This window comes from Pezoporus occidentalis, unplaced genomic scaffold (assembly GCF_034315485.1).
Source record: "Pezoporus occidentalis ecotype Australia unplaced genomic scaffold, CSIRO_AGI_Poc_V1 ctg170, whole genome shotgun sequence".
Taxonomy (NCBI): Eukaryota; Metazoa; Chordata; class Aves; order Psittaciformes; family Psittacidae; genus Pezoporus; species Pezoporus occidentalis.
In genome coordinates, this window is record NW_026913532.1 from 1,005,912 (window position 1) to 1,028,151 (window position 22,240).

Here is a 22,240-nt window from a genome sequence, read left to right on the forward strand (position 1 = left end):
AACCTTATGAAGTTTAACCATGACAAGTGCAAGGTCTTACACCTGGGTCTGAGCAATCCCAGGCACAGCTACAGATTGGGCAGAGAAGTGATTCAGAGCAGCCCTACTGAGAAGGACCTGGGGGTGTTGGTTGATGAGAAAATGAACATGAGCTGGCTTCAGTGCACAGTTGCAGCCCAGAAAGCCAAACATATCCTGGGCTGCATCAAAAGGAGCATGACCAGCAGGTCGAAGGAGGTGATCCTGCCCCTCTGCTCTGCTCTCCTGACACCTCACTTGGAGTATTGTGTGCAGTTCTGGTGTCCTCAACATAAAAAGGACATGGAACTGTTGGAACAAGTCCAGAGGAGGGCCACGAGGGTGATCACGGGCTGGAGCACCTCCTGTATGAAGGCAGGCTGAGAATTGAGGCTGTTCAGCCTGGAGAAGAGAAGGCTGCGTGGAGACCTCATAGCAGCCTTCCAGTATCTGAAGGGGGCCTATAAGGATGCTGGGGAGGGACTCTTCATTAGGGACTGAAGTGATAGGACAAGGGGTAATGGTTTAAGACTTAAACAGGGGAAGTTTAGATTAGATATAAGGAAGAAGTTCTTTACTGTAAGGGTGGTGAGGCACTGGAAGGGGTTGCCCAAGGAGGTTGTGAATGCTCCATCCCTGGTGGTGTTCAAGGCCAGGTTGGATGGAGTCTTGGGTGACATTGTTCAGTGTCAGATGTCCCTGCCCATGGCAGGGGGATTGGAACTAGACAATCTTAAGGTCCTTTCCAACCCTAACCTATGATTCTGTGATTGTATATTATGTCCATCCCTTGTCTATAGTACATCCAAAGTAAAAGGTAAACTCACACATACTTCTGTAGTGGTGGGAGACCACCACAGAGGCCATAACTGAGAGTAGCTTGTCTGTGATGTATGAGTGTGTGTTGGAACATAGGCTGAAATTGTCTAGCTTCATCTGTAAGGCAGAGACTTGGAGAGTCTAACAGAAATCTAACACAAATACTCTCTTTTCCTGGCTTTTTGGTGGGACTTGCTGAAAACATTGTATCTTTCTTATAGGGAATTCTATCCTCAGTTCATTTATAATCACATTTATTCCAGGAGAATCACTTGCAGTAACAAAACTGTAAACTCCAAGGCAGCATGAATCTCTCACCTAAGTATCAGTTTCTTCTTAAATGTAACATGGACCAAATTTGAAGCCAGTTACAGTGCTTGTCTGGGGACAGTCTGATGGCATGTAAAAGATGTACAACCCTCAGTTTCTGAAAGAAGAATGAAGTCAGGCAACAGTAAATGCACTTTTCCTTCCAGTCTGTCAATAACTTCCCTTCCAACAGCTTGTAAGCCCCTAAGACTCAGCAGTGCATGCACTGTTTAGCTCATAACCTTTGATGAGACCACTTTGACACTAGCAGGACAAGTATGTGTTTGTACAAATAACTCATCTCCTTCGTTTGAATATTATAAAATACCCTCTACCTTCAAACTTCTTCTAGCCTTCTGCCTTGTGTTGCTAGCAAAGAAAAGGTTATGTTGCTTTGGGTCCTTTAACAAGCACTCATTTCCTCACTTGCAAACCCAGTCTGAGTACAATGCATAAATCTTTTATCAGGATATGTGGTCTTGACTAGGGAACATCTATCTTCTACATGCACTTACAATGCCACTGTAAATGGGGGAAGGATGGGGGTTCAGCAAGCTCAGGAATTTGCATGACAGATCACCACCACAGCCACCTTCTCCAAGACCATGGCTGTATTCAAGCCTAGTGATGTGCTCACCTGCAGGGTGCTAAACTGAAAGCTCTGTAGAAGCAGTTTGCCCAATACCTGGGGTGTTCAGCCAGCTACACTTTTTTGTGCTCCTTTTTCAGTGTGGCACCATGCTTCCCATTGTCTAGCCAATTCCCTTTGTAACACCAGACAGCTACATTTGTATGTTAATAGACACCTTCACCGCGAGGTCTGTTACAGGAATATAGTGAAGTTTTAAACGCAATTACTTCAAAAAAAAAAAAAAAAAAAGAAAAATCTAACTTTCAGTAAGTGCTTGACAAGGGCAGCCATGTATGATGCAAAAACACAGCAAGTGAAAAGGGAGAATTTTAAATGTTTAATAGAGACAAAGATATGTCAAGCCAGCTAAGGGAAGCCAATGTACAGCACTGGGCTGCTTGCTATAAGCTTGCCTGAAAACACAGTGGATTTAAAACTCAGAAACAAAGTTTCTCAGATTTAAATACAATTTCAGATGTTCCTTTATTCCAATACCATGGCAATAAGCAAAGTGTTAAAGGATTACTGTGTAAAGGTGGAGGAAGAGTCAGAATGCCTCTCCCTATCATTCTCTTGCCTATATTTCAAAAACACAGAAGAAAGAAATTATTAAAGTGCAAGTTAAGAACAAAGCTATACAGAAAATGGTTGCTGAGTTTGTGTGAAACACAGGGGAAATAACAAACCGATTTCTAACCCAGAATCTAAATCAACTCTCACTCAAGTCCCTGGGAACCTTTGTAAAGGGCTCTGAGGATTAAACTTTTAGAATTGAGCATCTGCTAAGAAACTGTGGATAGCATTAAGCTCACTCAGCCTGTCAAGAGGGAAACACATGTGTGGTCCAGCTTTTCCCTATCCATAGGGAAGAAATCATTGCAGCCAAACAGCTTGTTTATTGTATGATGCAGGGTCTTGCCAATCCTGCATCTGACTACGAGGCATGTGAACAGGTCTTTACAGAAACTGGAAGAGGGGAGAGAGGCTGCAGAACACTGTGGCCTAAAGAACAGCACAATGAAGGAATATAATGAAATATTTTTATGTTAAAGCATTGGGAATATAAAATCCAGAACACTGTGGAATATAAAATCCAGGCACTCCACTGAAATGCCTGCAGTTGGTTCCTAGAGGGAGAATGATTTAGTTGCAAGGCGCTGTGTATAAAATTTAAATTTAGGATCAAGGTCTTCTTTTCTTTTTTGTTGAACATACTCCACCTTCATCAGGAGGAAGCAAAATTATGGGCTTTGATAGATGAGATAGCTGTAGCACATACCAGGTAAGAAACAACCAGAGGATGTGAGAAACAGACTATGAGGCCACTTCAAACTATTAAATAGGGGAGTAAAGCTATATTCTAAGCCAGGTGAGAAGTGATGATAGAGAGGATGTTAGGATGGAAAGGTGCCTTGGAGAGATCCAAAGGGACATCCCTCTATGAAACTGTGGGAATGGATAAAACCCCAAGTGCCATGTACACAGCTGCACACGCGTTTGTGTGCTGCACATCACTTGGGAAATGCATGGAGATGTTTTTCCTGCTCCTGGGGAGAGAGGGTGAAGGAAAGCTGCACCTTCTTAGCCTTGCTGACTTGTTGGACATAACGCAGTTTCAAACTAAATGTCAGACATCAGCCATGGGTGTGAGCTTACACCTACAACTTAATTGCTTCTCAAAAAAAAAAGTGCCAAAGGCTTGGACAGCTTTAGTTTGCAAATTTAATTAGAGGATTAGCAGAGTTTTCTTTTCCTGTGTGGAAGCTATTAAGAATAGGAATAATTAAGAATAGATTACCACATCCCTGGCAGTGTTTAAGGCCAGACTCTGGATGGGGCTTTGAGCAACCTATTCTAGTGGAAGGTGTCCCTGCCTTTGGCAGAGGGGCTGGAACTAGATGATCTTAAGATCCTTTCCAACCCAAACCACTCTGTGACTCTATCATCCTGTGATCAGCTCATTTAATATAGCTACTTATTGCATTAGTACAGTTCTTGCTTAAGCACTGCAGAGCACAGTATTTCGCTTTACACAGAAATACTTTCACAGTGAATCACAACAAAATGAGATTAACTGAAAGTGCGCACAAAACATAACCAACGAGAATACAAACACCACAGATACCAACCAGCTGGGAAGGGGGCGGTCTCACTGGACAGTGCTACTCACAAGGTAACAGATGAATAGCTGGGAATATTCTTGGTCTGCACAGAAAAGACAGCTCGGTGTACCTTGTTGTTGTGAACTTGACATTACTAAAAATTATTTGAGATCAGTTTTGGAAAAAAAAGTCTGAATTACAGGTCTTGGTGATCACTTTTTGGGTAGCCTGACTTAAACCAAGACAAAGAAGCTGTTTCAAGGCTTTCTCTTTCAGCATACTCCCCTCCTCTCTTTGACTGCTCTCACTGCAACCCTTGCGTTTCCAGTGACTGTGAGAGATGTTACAGGTGTACAGGGGAGGCTGACATGCTGCCTGAGTTCACACATTCAAGCAGAGATCTAAGGAATGGTCTTCAGCTTCCACACTGCAAAACAAACATTTTCCCTGTGCATCCTATCTGCAGTTTTTGTTCCCCGTGGGATCAGCTCTAGTCTAACCACAGAACAGACCCTTCCCTTCTCCCTCCCAGTCAGCAGGAACCTCTGCTCATTAAACAACCCAGTGCACCAAGAGCACAACCGTGGTCTCTCTGCAGGGGTTCTCTGATGTCCAGGTAGGGACAGCATCCCCCTCAAACTTCCATGAGGAACATGGTCCAACCAAAGGACCAAGGCTCTGTGGAGGTTGATGTAAATGGTCCTGCACAGCCATGTGAAAACAATCACCAGCTCACCACCCTGACAAACCTTCCAGCAAAAAGAGGTCCTGCACTCTTAAGTTCAGTGATACATGCCTCATGGCGTATTATTTTCCTCCCTTCTGAAGAAGGAAAAAATATGTACTCATACAATACATGATATACTCCAAAACACTCTTAAGGTGATGGGAGTCGAGGTGGGGGGAGGGAGGGGAGGAAGAAGGAGGGGAGTGAGCGAGCAGCTGCATGATTCTGAGTTACCGGCTGGGGTTAAACCATGACACTCTTGGATGCTCCATTTCTGGCAGTGTCCTAGGCCCGGTTGAATAGGGCTTGGACCAACCTGGTCTAGTGGAAGGTGTCCCTGCCCATGGCAGGGGGTTGGAACTGCATGAGCTTTAAGGTCCCTTCCAACCCAAACCATTCTGTGATGCTGTTATTCTATGACCATCAATTTCTAACTCTTTATGCAGAGAGGACTATGCAAAGAGGAATATTTCAATATGTAGGCAGAAGGAAAAGCTCAGTACTTGACTGAAACTTTTTATTTTGTGTTACATAAGACTGAGATAATTATATCTGGTAATCTCCCTGGTATTCAGGACACACTGAATTTTAAGTCATCCTAGATATTTGGATTATTGTAAATAAAAAGCAACAGTGATTTCTACTTCCTTATTGTAGATAGCGTATTTAAAATTTGCTATGTATTGTGTTTTCCAATTCCTTCTTCCCCAGGAATCACCCTTTTTCTTACAGCATATTTTAAAGTCATAAAAACTGACTGCTTAAACATTCCAGTAAAATCAGAAATTATTTTTCATGTTTATCACTAGATGCAGCTAACAGTATTTTATATAAAAGTCACATTATTTTATAACACTTGAAAAAATACTTTCATTTATAAGCAAACATTCTAAGAGCTAGAAATTCTTCTTAGATTTCTATTATCTGGCTTTATCTTGTTTACCTTTTATTTCCCCTGATTAGTATCTTAGGCACTGTCCTGCTTTTCTCTACAACTCTCTTATGACATAAACCAGTTTAGTCTCAGACAAGAACACCATTTCAGTTAGCAGCATGGCCTGCAAGGAGTCACATCTTAAGATGACTTGTTTCAGAATTATTTTTTTATGATTTTTAAGAAATTAAGGAAACATCCTTTGCTTTCTACTTTCTCTATAGCTAGGCAGGGAGAAAAATCTATAATGTAATTAAGGAATTCAGTGAAACTGTGCATTTGTAGCTGAGGAAGAAGAAACTGCTGTACCATTTCAAGCAAGCAGAGGATTTCCACACCAAAGGTACGTAGCCATGTACAATGACAGTCGTAGCATCCTTAAGGTAAGCAGAACTCTATAATTTCGATAAGAGTATTCCAGTATTTTTAGTAAGCTACCACACTGGGCAAATTCACAGCTTCCCCTATACAGAGCCAGAGAAGAACAGTCAACAGTGCTGGACTGATGCAGGTCAAAGACCCAAATAAGTGGTCTTGGGACTAAATCCAGGTTTACCTACTGTATTTTCAGTCCTTAATTAATCCTTGTTCAGCTGCAAATACCTTCCTTGGATCTGGCCATAAGCTTTCTAAAAAAAACTAGCAATTCTGATCAGCAGACTGTAAATTTGTCATCCAAAACTGAACGATTTAACCAGTATTTGTTCTGGGATTTGATTGCCAGAGATTTTGCAAGGAAATGAAGGAAAGTGTGGAAAACAGCTGGGAAAAGTATGCCGAGGTGGTGAATTTCAGCTTGCTGTGGCCTTTGTGTTTAGGAATAAGTGAAAGGTAATGAGAACCATTCACTCCATTCATATGCTCCAAAATCTGTAAGGGGGAATGAGACAGTTCAGGCTTACTTTAAAAAGATTCTTTTAGCCCAGTACTTGTGGTACTGGTATCAAGATTTTCGAGGACTGCGACATCCTGGGGTGAGACTAGGGAGGGAGGCCCCCCCAACAGGCATTCTGAAGTGTGATCCAGATTCTGGAACAGAGATGTAATCTACCAAGCCTTTACCTCCCTATGAAACACACATTTACATCAGAACTAAGAAGTTAAAATAACTGAATTAAGTTCTTACTAAATTTTGCATATAATAGAAATATTTGGATAATTTACTTTTCACTAGACTTCAATAAGCAAACATTACTTTCATTACTTTTTTATTTTCAAGCAGTGAACGGACTGTTGTGGTTTAAGCCCAGTTGGCAGTCGCTTGCTCACTCCTCCCCTGCCCTCCCCACCCCCGGCTCTCGGAGGGATGGGGAGGAGAATCAAAAGAATGTAACTCCCATGGGTTGAAATAAGAACAGCCCAGTAACTAAGGTATAACACAAACCACTGCTGCTGCCACCAATAATAATAATGATAAGAGAAATAACAAGGGAAAAGAATACAACTGCTCACCACCCGCCAAACGATACCCAGTCTGACCCGAGCAGTGATCTAGCCCTTCTGGGTAACTGCCCCCAGTTTATATACTGGGCATGACATCCTGTGATATGGAATACCTCTTTGGCTAGTTTGGCTCAGGTGTCCTGTTTCTGCTTCCTCCTGACTTCCCCTCCTCCCTGGCAGAGCATGAGACTCAGAAAGTCCTTGGTCAGACTAAACATTACTGAACAGCAACTAAAAACACCAGTGTTATCACCACTGTTCCCAGGCTAAAAGTCAAAAACACAGCACTGCACCAGCTACTAAGAAGGAGAAAAATGACTGTTACTGCTGAACCCAGGACACAGACTTATTGCAACAGCTGACTCAGCTGACATTCCAGTGATACTTGAATTAATTTACATGTGTTGTAAACTTACGTGGTAGATAAATTCGTGTTATTTCTATAAATACTTCTGGAAAACTCTGCAATACAAAGAAAAGTCCTCTTGAGAATTACTTCAGTGAAGGGTGCCATATGCCAGTAAGAAAGGTAACTGGTAATGTGCTTTACTTTGGCTATTGTATAATAATGTTCTTCTATAACCAAATAAAAAAGGCAGTGACAACACGTCCAGCTCTCTCTCTCCTATCCAAATGGTCTACCAGTTTTTGTGGCTAGCCTGTGGCACTGTGATTTCTAAATGGCAGTACATTCAAGATGCACAAAGGCATTAAATTTTTTATGTTAAGAGCAGGGAAAAGAGAAGAGTGAAAGAGGTTAAGAACGTGATAAATACCAACTTTACAAAACTGGATAAATGCCATAAAAGGCAAAAAGAGTTATCAAAGAGACTGCACCTTTATGTACAGTACAAAGCTGTATTTTTCACATCAATATTAAATTTTAATGATGTCAGTAACATGTTTGCACAAGCAGAAGGAGCCAATACGCTATGCAGGTTTCAAAAACATTTAGACATTCCTTTCCTGAAGGCCATCTCAAGACTTAGCAGGAACTCCCACTACAACCAAGGACTGTCTAGGTAAGGGTCACTCCTCCTCAACCTTACAGCTGTCGGTACACAATCAAACTTGCTGTCCCAGCACACAGACAATACTCTGGCTTAAAATAGGGCACACCTATTGATAATGCCACTGTCAAAACTGTACTGCAAATGTCTGTAAGTTGAAGCTTAGTGTGAATTTAGGAAAAAAAACAAAAACCCCAAACTAAAAAAAAATAAAAAAAAAATAAAAAAAAATAACAACAACCCAAAATCCAACAGAAGGTAAACTCAAGAGCAGCTTCCCATGCTTCTGTCCCTCAGGACTCCTACTATGACAGACGCAAGAGTCCCAGCTTACCACAGCAAAAGAAATGGAAAAAAAAATACTGCAAAATTAATGCATTTCCCTCGTTTTCTGCAAGTCTTTGTTCCTTTCAACCCTGCTTGTTACCAAAGGCAAAGCAATGTCTGTCTGGTGGCCTGTCTAGACTATGCCTGACCTCATTCTCCACAAAGGTACCCAAGTGAGCTCTGAACTCATCACATCCCATCCCAGAGCTCTGCTAATAACTGTTGGTGCTCCACATCTGCAGAACAAGATCTAGATAACCTTGAACTGTACAGTGTGTTTCATTACGAAGGTACCTTAAAACTGGCACTAAACACACCTAATAATAGCATGCATCTCATTATAGTGTATTCTCAAATGCAGTAGCTTTTATAATTAGCTTACACATCTACAAGAAACCTTATTGGTGGGATAGCAAGATAATCTCTGGTGTGGAACTGAGCAGGGCTAAAATATTTTCCAATATGATCACAGACATTAAGAGAACTGCTGTAATTGCTTCATACTTGATAGCATGAGCAGGCCAGTAACACTGTGTCCATTTCCCCAATCCTAATTGTATTTCTTCATTTTTTTTTTCAGACTGCATCCAGGTGTTTTTTTTCTTGTTTGAATGCTCCTTTGAGAACAAAGAGAGTCTTACTAAAAGCGCATTTAGCACATGTGGGAATTTAGCAATGGCTCATTTATTCTCTTTGAAGACTATGGTCAGAGGTCTTTAGCTCCAATGCACTGTGTCCATGTGCATTAATAATAGAGAATTACATTCATTATGCTTCACAGTGTGTGGCACAGAAAACACACATGTGCACTGTAACCTTGAAAGACTAGTTTTCTTCTTCAGCTTTTCCAGTTTAAATAATGCAGCTCCAGAATGAGATGCTTGTATTGATTGTTGCCATTTGAGTAGCAGACAAAATATTTAAATGCTACTTTGTCATCTGAAGAACCTGGACAAAAAAGTCTTTGGTGAAGGTTGGTAATTGTTTACGGTAGGTAAAAAAACATCCTTTTACAGTATCACAGTATCACAGTATGCTAGAGATTGGAAGGGACCTCAAAAGATCATCTAGTCCAATCCCCCTGCCGGAGCAGGAACACCTAGATAATGTTACACAGGAATGTGTCCAGGCGGGTTTTGAATGTCTCCAGGGAAGGAGACTCCACAACCTCCCTGGGCAGCCTGTTCCAGTGTTCCGTCACCCTCACTGAGAAGTTCCTTCTCAAGTTTAAGTGGAACCTCTTGTGTTCCAGTTTGGACCCATTACCCCTTGTCCTATCATTGTTTGCCACTGAGTAGAGCCTGGCTCCATCCTTGTGACACTCCCCCTTTATATATTTATAGACACTAATAAGGTCACCCCTCGGTCTCCTCTTCTCCAGACTATAGAGACCCAGCTCCCTCAGTCTTTCCTCATAAGGGAGATGCTCCACTCCCTTAATCATCTTTGTTGCCCTTCGCTGGACTCTCTCCAGCAGCTCCCTGTCCTTCTTGAACTGAGGGGCCCAGAACTGGACACAATATTCCAGATGGGGTCTCACCAGGGCAGATGTCGTGGTTTAAACCCAGTCAGGTAACTCGTTCACTCACTTCCCCCCCTTTCTTGCCCTCCCCCTGCTCTCAGAGGGACGGAGAGGAGAATAGAAAAGAATGCAACTCCCACGGGTTGAGATAAGAACAGTTTAGTAACTAAGGTATAACACAAATCACTACTGCTACCACCAGGGATAATAATGGTAAAGGAAATAACAAGGGAAGAGAATACATCATCTCACCACCAGCCGACCGATAACTCGCCCCCCCAGCCCGACCAAGCTCTGACCGATACCTCCTCCAACCCCGCTGTCTCCCAGCCCTTCCGGCTAACTCCCAGTTACATCCTGGGCATGACGTGCTGTGGTATGGAATACCTCTTTGGTCAGTTTGGGTCAGGTGTCCTGTCTCTGCTTCGTCCTGCCTCCCCCTCTTCCCTGGCAGAGCATGAGGCTCACAAAGTCCTTGGCCAAACCAAAATATCCTTGTTATCAGCTCTGTTCCCAAGCTGAAAGTCAAAACACTGCACTGCACCAGCTACCAAGAAGGGGAAAAATGACTGCTACTGCTGAACCCAGGACAGCAGAGTAGAGGGGAAGGAGGACCTCTCTCGACCTACTAACCACCCCCCTTCTAATACACCCCAGGATGCCATTGGCCTTCTTAGCCACAAGGGCACAGTGTTGGCTCATGGTCATCCTGTCGTCCACTAGGACCCCCAGGTCCCTCTCCCCTACACTGCTCTCTAACAGGTCGTTCCCCAACCTATACTGGAACCTGGGGTTGTTCCTGCCCAGATGCAGGACTCTACACTTTCCCTTGTTATATTTCATCCAGTTATTCCCTGCCCAACTCTCCAGCCTGTCCAGGTCTCGTTGGATGGCAGCACAGTCTTCTGCACAAAGTTCTCTGTATTGGAAAGACTAATTCAATCACCTGCAGTGAGATTATTTCATATTCACCAGATGCATTATTTTGCAAAAAAATCCTTCATTTACTGGAAAAAATATAAAGGTTCAGTTGTCTTAATGATTACAAAACCTTAGTTTACTCTTTTCCTTATAGCAAAATCAAGATGATACTTTACTTCTTCCCACTCGTGGTGGGTCAATCCTGGCTGGATGGCAGGTGCACACCAAAGCCGCTCCATCACTCAAATCATAGTCGGATAATAAGAAATAAACCCAAACCTTAATACACCTTCTCCCTACCTCTCCCTTCTTCATGGGCTCAAATTCACTCTCAAATTCTCGACCTCCTCCCTCCTAGCAGCAAGGGGGATGGGGAATGGGGGTTGTGGTCAGTTCATCACACATTGTCACTGCTGGTCCTTCCTGCTCAGGGCAGAGCTCCTCACACTCCTCCCCTGCTTCCTTGTGGGGTCTTCTCTCCATGGGGCCACAGGTCCTGTCAGGAGCCTGCTCCGGTGCAAGTTTCCCAGAGGGACACAGGCATCCCCCTGCTCCAGCACGGGGTCTTCCATGGGTTGCAGGGAGATACCTGCTCCATTACAGACCTCCACAGGCTGCAGGCAGGTATCTGCTCCACCATGGACCTCCATGGGCTGCAGGTGGGTATCTTCACGACCATGGACCAATACGGGCTGCAGGTGGGCATCTGTTCCACTGTTGACCTTCACGGGATACAGCTGGATATCTGCATGACCATAGATCTCCATGAGCTGCAGGGGGACATCCTGCCTCCCCATAATCTGCACCATGAGCTACAGGAGAACCTCTGTTCCAGTAAGCACCTCCTCCCTGCCTTCTGCACTGACCTTGGGGTCTGCAGGGCTGTTCCTCTTACATATTCTCATTCCTTCCTCAGGCGGCAATTGCTGCTCTGCAGTAACTTTTCCTCCTTCTTAAATTTGTTATCCAGTGGCATTTTCCTCCTTCTTAAATTTGTTATCCAGTGGCATTGCTAACGTTGCTCATGGGCTCAGCCTTGACCAGCTGCGGATCCATCTTTGATCCAGCTGCACTGGCTCCACTGAATAGGGGGGAAGCTTCCGGCAGCTTCTCATAAAAGCCACCCCTGCAGCCCCTTCTCCCCCCACTACCAAAACCTTGCCATACAAACCCAATACACAACTTAATAAAATATATCTTTTAAATACAACAAACTTTTGCCAAAGTTTAAGCATGTCAACATCATTGTTCTTTCTCACAGTAAGATACTTCACCTGGCTGTATTTATAAAAGAAAACTAAACTGGGTATCATACTCCCATTGGAAATTTGGACTTAGTAACTACAAATAAAAATGAGTAAAATACATTTCTCTTTTTTCCCAGCTTTACTCTGCATTTGACAAAGCACTGAGGATGCTAGTTGCATAGCTGAACTGCTTCTTTCACCTCATCTTATGTTACTCCAACATTATTTAGAGGAAGTCTTTCATCAGACTGTGCCAGAGAGGGCCCAAGATCAGCAGGAAAGCTAAAGCTGAAAAGGAAGCAGGCATGCATATGAGTGAAGAAGAAAGAAAATAAAACAGAGACGAGTGCATGCTTGGTGCTTTTGCTCTCAAAACTATTAGTTGCATCATCATCAATCACATCAGTAGAAAAAAGCCTCTTCTAATACAGCAAAACACCACATGCTTTCTTAAATTCACTGCACATGTAAGAGTTCCGGATGCTCTACAGAACTGTGAATTTTTTAATTTGTTAATACTAGAACACAAAAAAAGTTTATCGTATTTATTCTTAGCAACTGCACAGAACTATACAGCACAGTCAAAACTCTGCTACATTTTCGCAATGCAGAGGAGTATCTCTTTAGAAACTGAAGTACAATAAAGTTAAAAGACATTATTTTATTTATAAAAGATCCACCTAATAATTTGCCAACATTATTTTTCATGTTTCCTAAAAATATTACAAATTAATTCCAATGCCAGTAAACATTTTGCAAATAAGGGAGAGCGTGGAAAACACTTCAGGGAAGGAATGTGGAGTGAGAAAATTGCATACAATCAGGAAGCAGATGTGGGGCATCATATCATGACACACCATCTCTTATCTCTCAAAATGCAGAAAAGTCAAATTAATGCACTTAGAACTACACCCTGATGGGATCTTTTATAGTCTCCAGACCTACATTTTGCATCTCAAATATTTTCCGTCTTCAAGCGTGATGTGAAGCTTAAAAACTGTCCTTTCTTTCACCTTCAGGTTTACACATACTTTTCCATTTTTGTAGTTCCTGAGAATCATTTATCTTCCGTACTTCAGCAAAGGACTTCAGCTTTTTTCTAGTGAGGGAAAAAAAAACCAAAACCATATATTACTCAAAATACTGACATATTTTTAAATTAAGCGCATCAAACATTAAAAGCCCTACAGTCATCCACAAAAATTTAATACAAAGTCAAATATAGCAGTTTGCATAGCCCAAAATGTTATGTGAACTTTAAACCATCAGTTAATATTTCTCAATATAGATATTCTAGTTCTAGGACAGTCAACACTTTAATTTTATAACTAACTTGCAGTACCAGAAGCATTGATAAGATGAAATAAAACACTGAGCAAGAGTAAGTCATTAAAGGAAATAAACAGCATTGTAGTTTGCACAGTTTAATTTTCAGCATTCAGTTCCTACAAATTTGCACTTGCAGAATCATAAAGAGGTAACACATTTTCAAAATAAATGAGTACACATATCCTTCCTGTTTCCTTTTTAATATTTTTCAATTTAAGAAGGATTCATAAGAGCTGTGAGAAATAACAAGACATTTAAAATGGTTTAACCCACATTCACGATGACAAAGATGTCAAGACTGTATGGAATTACCCAATGGATTTTCTTAAATAATATGAAAGTGATTTATAAAAATATGACAACGCAGCTGGCCTGTGGGTATTGTGACAGCACAAGTGTACTGCTATAAACAGGTCTAATTTTGATGCCCAAAATCATGATAATTTTTATTTCCTACCACACATATAGCATACCCATTTTAAAACTTCTCAGTATCTCTTTTGGCAAGAAGACACAGAACAATACTTTGACATCTAAATCACATTATGACAGTAAGTGAAAATAAATGGGAATACGTAAGAAAAAAAAAAATTCTATAATGACCCACATAGGAGAACTGGAAAAATGAAGAATTAAGTAATAAAATAGTTTATGCACTCTGAAATTATTAGACACATTTGATGTTGGGTTTTTTTCTGACTTGAGCTCTTAACGTTTATATTGCTAGAATCATATAGAGTCATTGAACCGTTAGGGTTGGAAGGGGCCTTGAAGCTCATCCAGTTCCGAGCCCCTGCCACAGGCAGAGACAACTTCCATGAGACCAGGTTGCTCCAAGCCCCGTCCAACTCGGCATTGAACACTGCCAGGGGTGGGGCAGCCACAGCTTCTCTGTGCAACCTGCGCTATGAATGATAGAATCATAGAACAGTTAGGGTTGGAAAGGACCTTAAGAACATTTAGTTCCATCCTCCCTGCCGTGGGCAGGGACACCTCCCACTAAACCATGTCACTCAAGGCTCTGTCCAACCTGGCCTTGAACACCGCCAGGGATGGAGTATTCACAACTTCCTTGGGCAACCCTTTGATAGATGATCTACGAGTAACAGACCTGCGATCTATGATCTATGAATGACAGATGCTTGAAGTTCCCTCCAAATCGCATACAAGAGGTCTACAGTGAATAACTTGGTACAAGTCAAACCTGATGAATTAGCAGCTGCTGTGTGGTGGTTGCCGCATGTCCCTGACCCCCTGACATGACATAGCACAGTTGCTTATCAAAGAGGGAGGCAAAACTGTCCCAACTTCAGATGGGTACTCTGGTCTGGCAGGCAAAGCAGCAGTGTCAAGGTCATTATTCTACCAACTACTGCCAGAATCAAGGACTTCCTTCTCACTCTCACCCTTTCTTCTTCAGGTAGTGAACCTATTCACATGTAACATTAGGAAACTGAACTTGCATGCTATCAAATGGAGAAAGAATGACGTTTCAGCTGGATATGATCCCTGACCTGGTCTGTTCTGTGGTCATGCAAAAGCCATCCCTGTCACCATGGAGAAAAGGGTAGGGAGCACCCTCCTGCAGGAGATAGGGAGCCTGTTCCAGCTTGTCCTCCCCAGTACCTGTGATACCCATGTAGATCGGGTGGCAGCAGTAGGGGCTTCCAGACTTAGTGTTACGTGAGGATAAAGGACTCATCGCAGCTTTAGATTATTTATTCCTTTTCACTTTAAGAATGAGAATAGATTACATACTGAAAGCTAAAATATAGATGGTTGCTTACATATTCAAAAGCTGGTAACAGGGACACAATTAAGGCCTATAATTAAGATAGCCCAGTCAGCCCTCACTCTAGCCTTCTCTAGGCACTGTAAATCAGTCTGGTAACTACATCATCACATACTATTTTTATTGCTGATAGGTTTTGTGTGCAATTAACTCCCTTTTTAGCAATGGAGACACACTAGAACTCTGTGCCCTGTAAAAGTAATATGCTAGCATCGTTTCCATAAAAGATAAACCAAAGGCACATGCTATATTATTTCACATCTTCATTTTATTACATGGTAACTCTGGCCTTCCAACTCATATTCTCACCTTTCTGAACAATATTTTCTTGATTTTAGAACCCTAGTTATCCTGTAACAAGAGAGTTAATATACTGCTAGTAATTTGTTGTTTTACTTTTGTCATTCATAGAATATTATTTCCACATAAAACACGAACTACCACATTATTTTTCCCAGAAACTGTCATTCAGCTTCAAATAGAATATTTTTATTTTGATTTCTTAAAAGGGGATAAAAACTGGTGTTAAATGCTAAGCACATTTAAGTTTCAAAATAACTGCCTGCACCTACAAATATTTATTTTTTTTCATATGAAATCATTCTGTCAGGATTAGTTACAGCCATCAGACAATAAAGATCCTGATTTCTTATATTCCTAAAGGGCTATTTGCATTTTGCTGATATGGCTGCCACTGAAAATAGTAACAACAAAAAACTGGAATACAAATACTAGCACATATTTACATCTAAACTGTGTACATGATGTTACAGGTTTTATAAAGACGATCCTATTTGATGCACATGGGAATTTTTATAACTAATCTAATACATAGGGTACATATGGCCCTAAATGAAAATTCGTTATCAGAAAAGTAACAAAATCCTTAGACTTTCAGTAAAATTTTGTGTGTTTGGGGAACAATCAAAGCACATTTTATATATATATTTCTGTATATATATATATAAAAGTTAAACAAGAAGAATATCCACATTCCCTTCTACACTTTGTGTTTAAGTTTTTCAAGTTTGTTTTTTTTTCCAGTTCTAAAGTGACTAATATACTTTCTAAATTAAATCTATTAATATTTTCACTGTTATTGGTGTGAACAGAAGTAGGCTGTATTTGAAATTCATCTTCCTGAAAACAGTGATAATACATAACTGAAATAGTATTTTTTCTACTATTTGCTGTAAGAAAATAAAAAATAGTTTATTCCTAATGTTAGCTCAATATGCATGTTTACTTTTTATAATTTTGTCTCAGAGGGCAGCAATTAATCTCTAACATAAGAGCTAAGTATAAAATATAAAGTTTTGATTCAAATAGATACCACCATTTCCTCAGTATCTTTGTCAGTTTTGTTCTTCCTTGAAGGGTAAGAGGATATCAGAAGAAGCTCTTACTACTCTTCTTTTTAATCACACTGTGAGAAATGCTCTTTGATTCATAGCTGGTTTCATTAGGGGGGTTGGGGGAGTAAATCACAATCTTTCTGACCTTTTCATATTCACTATCCCCTCCAACTCCTTTGATTTGTGAGCTGCCTTCTTCAAGATTTCTTCAGGAATATCTGCCAGTTTGGCAACATTTAGTCCGTAACTCCTTGCAGAGACTCCTTTTGTTATCTGATAAAGGAAAGTGATAAATTCAGGACTCTCTTCATCTTCAGATCCTAAAAAAAAAATAAAGCCAAAATCAAAACGTCCTCCATTAGGTCATAAAACAAAACATAACAGACCAAAGACTAAAATATCAAAGACTGTGGTCTTTCATTCATGCTTCTTGTGTGATTTATTCCATTGAAGAAATATGGAAGAAAAATATTTCTGTGAGACTACAAATGCTACCTACCCATTGTGAGACTGAAAAAAAATCTCTACTATGCTTTTACCTGATGTCATATCAAGCAGACTCTGTGTGTACAACTTAGAATTTCTGTATGTTAAATCGATTAGTTGTGCTGTAGCTGGGATACTGCATCTCGCATTTGCTGAGCAATGATAAAATAAAGGAAGTGTCAGAACCCCACAACAACAAAAAGTTGCTGCCTGCCAGGAAGTTAGGAGCCATAGAAAATGCTTAGGAAAAAATAAAATTCGGATGATGGATCTTTCACTATGAATTCCTTCTATTCCATGACTAAGATGGAAACATAATAGCCATCATTATAAATAGGATGACTCCTCTTCCTCTTCAGACATCCTTGTTGCATCTCTGCACAATCTAGGCTTTGTGTAAAGAGCAGAAAAATTATGCGGTTACTCACTGCCATTCATTCTTCTGTTTTAAAAATGCAGGGTTTTGGAAACAATGGAGATTGCCATAAATGTTGATGACTCAAACTGACAATCTGAGTGATACAAGCCAAAGATAGAAAAAAGCCCATGCCATAAAACTCACCTTAAATAAAACAAAATATTAAGACATAAGGAGTTCAAGATACAGGCAGAGTAAGAAACACAGATATGTTGTTGCTTGCAGGCTGTGGTACTACACCTATTGTGATTTCTGTAGCAAAACAGTGAAGAATACATATGACCTGAAGGTTCAGGTCACCTAACACTGAAAGCAGAAATGCTGAGGCAGCACACTGAAACACAAAGTATGGGATTTCACAGACACAGTAGTTAAGGAATAGTAAGTATTGTGTTCGTAACATTTCAATTGCCTGAGAGTATCACAGGCCAACAGTTAATGAACTGAACTCTGAGAGAAAAAGGACATGCAGATATTTAGGGAAAGTGATGTTCTTAGCTGGGAACATCAGTGTGGCCAGGTAGCTCTCACCTAAACACAATATTACTTTAAACTACCTGTGCTCAAAGTTAACACACATTTGAGGGATCCCTGCTTCTAACATCAGGCTTCTATTTGGCTCCCTCTGGGCCAAACCCTAAATTTTTAATTAACTCTCTGAAAAACATTTTAAAAGTGACAGATTATATATTTAAACAGATTAAGTGGCATACACTAAACTGATTATTTACAGTATTAAGAATGAATTAGGGGGGAGATTAATGGCAAATATCATGCCAATTCTTAAAAAAATTCTCAGAATGAGTCAGCGAACAGACCGTTCCTAAGCAAAGTGGGGAAACCAGAGTAAAAGCAGAATTATCAAGCGCCTGACTAAACCTGATACACTAAGAGAAAAAAAAGGAACAAAAAAAAAAGGCAGTAGTTTATATGGAGGGAAATCCTACATCAAAAATCTGTTGTAAGTTTGAAAGCCACATGAGTCATGAGTAAGAGAGATCCAGTACATAAACCATACAGGATTTTCAAAAGGCTTTCGACAAGAGTCAAAAAGCATCAAATGCTCTTCTGAAAACTGAGCATCCATAGTCTAAAAGGCAGGCCTTTGCATTTGTAAATAATAGGTTAAATGATAGGAAACAGGAGGTAACAGTTCTTCAGTTCTCATCAAGAAGGGTGATCATCACTGCAGTTAGAATTGTTCAACATACCCATTATCAAACAAGAAAAAGAGCTAAGCAGTAAGCTAACAAACTTTAAGGAAAATACTAACTACTTAAGAGCAACAGTACAAGAAGAGATGCTGTAACTCTTCTGCTTGGTAAACCCAGAACTGAATGGGATTATGATAAGCAATCTAAAAAAATTACATATGGCATAGCCAGGATGAACAGAAATTGTTCCTCCTCCTCTTCTAATTCAAGAACTGAGACCATCAAGTGAAGTTATATGTTGTTTTAAGAGTTTGGAAACAAACAAAAGGTGGTTCTTTGCACAATGCAGTGTTAAATTTTGAGCATCTTGATGCAGTAGGATGAAGAGGCTAAAAGTACATAAAGATACTCAGGAAAACTAGACAACCTTACTGAAATAAAATCCACTAAAGATACTAAAGAACAGAAAAGACATCTAAGCTCTTGAAACCTCCTAAATAGCAAACGTTTGCAGACAGCGAGATCTTTTAGAAGAGTTGTCATATGTTTGATCCCTAATCCCTCCATACCTAATCCTTTGTATTTGGCTTCTGTGAAAAGCCAGAACACTGGGCTTGGTGAATCTTTTATCTGACGAATCTCAGTCATCCTTATATTTAATACTGAAGTGAAATGGTTGTTCAGTTTTCAAGCCCCCTCCAAATGTGTGTATAGACTGATACTCTAGAATTCGAATGTACTACTTGCACACTGAGTTTTAAATTACTGTAACAATTTTAAAGTTTCTGCTTATACCTACAGTAGCAGAATCTCAGAAGGCTTTATACTGTACCTTTTTGTTCAGCACTTTCCCCCTCATTCACCAGGAAAGCCATGTGGTAATTGCCGACTCTGTCTGGATACACCTTCTCTAGCTCACAAACTGATGGATAGTGAGTGACAAACAGTGTCAATGATTCCACCTACAACAATGTAATAATGTACATAAGAAGGTTTGGCTTTATTTATTTATTTATTTTTAAACAGTGCAATGTATCATACCCATTTCTCTGAGTTTAGATATGCAGTTCTACAAGGAAATGCACACCATGTCAATGTCAGCCTACCATAAAACAGGCTGAAAAATCATTCACAAGCATGTGTCAGATTGAACACTTACATCTCTAATAAAATGTTCAAGTGTAGCATAAGCAATAGCAATTCCATCATGTGTGCTAGTTCCCCTTCCCAATTCATCCAAAATTACTAGTGATCTTGAAGTTGCTTTTCTTATTATCTCAGCAGTATCTGTCAGCTCTTCCATAAAGGTACTTCGGCCTTTGTAAATGTTGTCTGCTGCACCCATTCTGCATTGAAATACAAACCAGATCAGTTTATTAAGTGCAAATAAATGCCAGATAATGCTGGGGAAAAAAAAAAAATTTTTTTTTTTTTTTTTTATAAATCTCTTGTTGCTGCTCCAAGCAGAGCAGAAAACACTAGGCAGAACATTCACCTTCTAGAACAAGCTACTGCTTAGGGAAAAAAGCAATGACAGCACATGGTCCATACGTGAGGGTATTCTAAAAGACAGAAGGAACTACTCGTGTACCATTAAGTAAGGGCTTGCGTGCGTTCTCCAAGACAAAAGGGTATACTGACTCCTGGGCATCTGGGGGAGACTAGGCTGTAGGGACAGCAGAGAATTTTTCTGGGCCATCAGTAATCTAGTCCCATTGTAAAACCATAGACAGAATCTCAGCATTCCATGTCAACTACAGGAATTGGAAGAAAAAAAAGAGGTAGACAAGGGTGTGTTCCCTCGCATGCAATTCTTCCCCTTTGACAAACACTACAAGGCAGCCTGCTTTCCCTTAAAAAGGACCCTGGGAATTTAGACCAGTCAGCTCACGAAAAGGATTCCAGCAAAGGTAGCCATGAAAATTAATTTTACTTTTTTATCACTTAGTTTGGCTATCCACAATTTGCATGTTTTTCAAATGCTAAGAACACCTGAACGTATCATATACTAGCATTTCCACGTAGAGACAAATAGACATTAGAGTATCTATGCAGCCAAACAGACACGGTGGTTACTTCCTTACACTGCAGTTTTCACCTCAGAAACCTGTTGGTAATTCACCCTGTTTTTTCTTTTATTTTGCATCTTTCCTTAAATACTCAATTAATATGCACTCTACCTGAAGAAAGAAAATTTCCTTTTTCCATATATGCTTTTCAGTTACATTAATCACGTTACAGTCTCACTGCTGAGGTAAGTTATCACTACCAAGACAAGGGCTATAAAAATGTGGTTTTTCATTCTCATCAACTTAATAATATAGTTACATACAAGCCACACTGATTTAAGGAAAATTGACTCACCAGCTTAGCATATTACATTTTCAATTATAACAGCTGGCCACAACAGTATTTAAAGCCAATCAAAACCTTTAAAGAGAATCCCAGTATAGGGTTTTTTCTCTCTTTCAGTGCATCTCTTTCTAATACAAGGGCTTCTGTTGCCTACAGAAGACAGCAAGATACTCATTTTATGAAGATCTTATGTTTGTCAAGAGTAATTGACTACCAATACCAAAAGTTAGCAGCAAGACCAAGTACACCTATGATTTCTATATATTCTCTGTCTCCCACCCTGGAAATTCGGTATGGTGCCACACATACTGTCACAATATGCAAATCTTCAATTATAAATGAACTAATTTTGTTTGGAGATGGGCATTATGATACCACTGAGTGCTTTTATTTCATAGAGCCTGTGTTGACTCATATACCTATGAGTATACCTACTGCGTGTAAACACATACACAGTAGGTATACTCCCACATACCCTAGAAGAAAGGTGATTTTGCGCGTAAGCTAAACTTTACATGACTTTCACTGAATTAAATATGTAATTCAGGATATTGAGGCATTGTGAAACTAACATTTTACTAAACCACTTACTACTGTAATAATTTTAAGCGGTGGGTAAGAACTATGAACATACTGCTGAATTTCTCAGTGTCCCCAACACCTACCAGCACCCCACCTGGTTTGGTTCAGCTGCACTGTGCTACTATAAAATCAAACAATCCCCTTTTTATCACAATATTGATCAGATACACTGTCGTGGTTTAAACCCAGTCAGGTAATTAGTTCGCTCACTTCCCCCCCTTTTCTTGCCCTCCCCCTGCTCTCGGAGGGATGGAGAGGAGAATCGAAAAGAATGCAACTCCCACGGGTTGAGATAAGAACAGTTTAGTAACTAAGGTATAACACAAATCACTACTGCTACCACCAATGATAATAATGATAAAGGAAATAACAAGGGAAGAGAATACATCATCTCACCACCAGCCGACCGATAACTCGGCCCCCCCCAGCCCGACCAAGCTCTGACCGATACCTCCTCCAACCCTGCCGTCCCACAGCCCTTCCGGCTAACTCCCAGTTACATCCCGGGCATGACGTGCTGTTGTATGGAATACCTCTTTGGTCAGTTTGGGTCAGGTGTCCCGTCTCTGCTTCCTCCTGGCTCCCCTTCCTCCCTGGCAGAGCATGAGGCTCACAAAGTCCTTGGCCAAACCAAAACATCGCTTGTTATCAGCTCTGTTCCCGAGCTGAAAGTCAAAACACTGCACTACACCAGCTACCAAGAAGGAGAAAAAATGACTGCTACTGCTGAACCCAGGACATACACAAAGAACAAAATAT

At 40.5% G+C, this 22,240-nt stretch overlaps 1 protein-coding gene across 1 annotated transcript in view; it reads right to left on the minus strand.

Annotated features, from left to right (window-relative positions):
- Nucleotides 1–12,651: 12,651 nt before the first annotated feature.
- Nucleotides 12,652–22,240, minus strand: part of MSH3 (mutS homolog 3) — a 119,434-nt gene continuing 109,845 nt past the window's right edge. Inside the window, 4 exon segments of the mRNA XM_062613899.1 lie at nucleotides 12,652–13,109; nucleotides 16,632–16,806; nucleotides 19,377–19,506; nucleotides 19,704–19,890. Coding sequence (XP_062469883.1) covers nucleotides 13,001–13,109; nucleotides 16,632–16,806; nucleotides 19,377–19,506; nucleotides 19,704–19,890 — 601 coding nt within the window. The 3' untranslated portion in view covers nucleotides 12,652–13,000.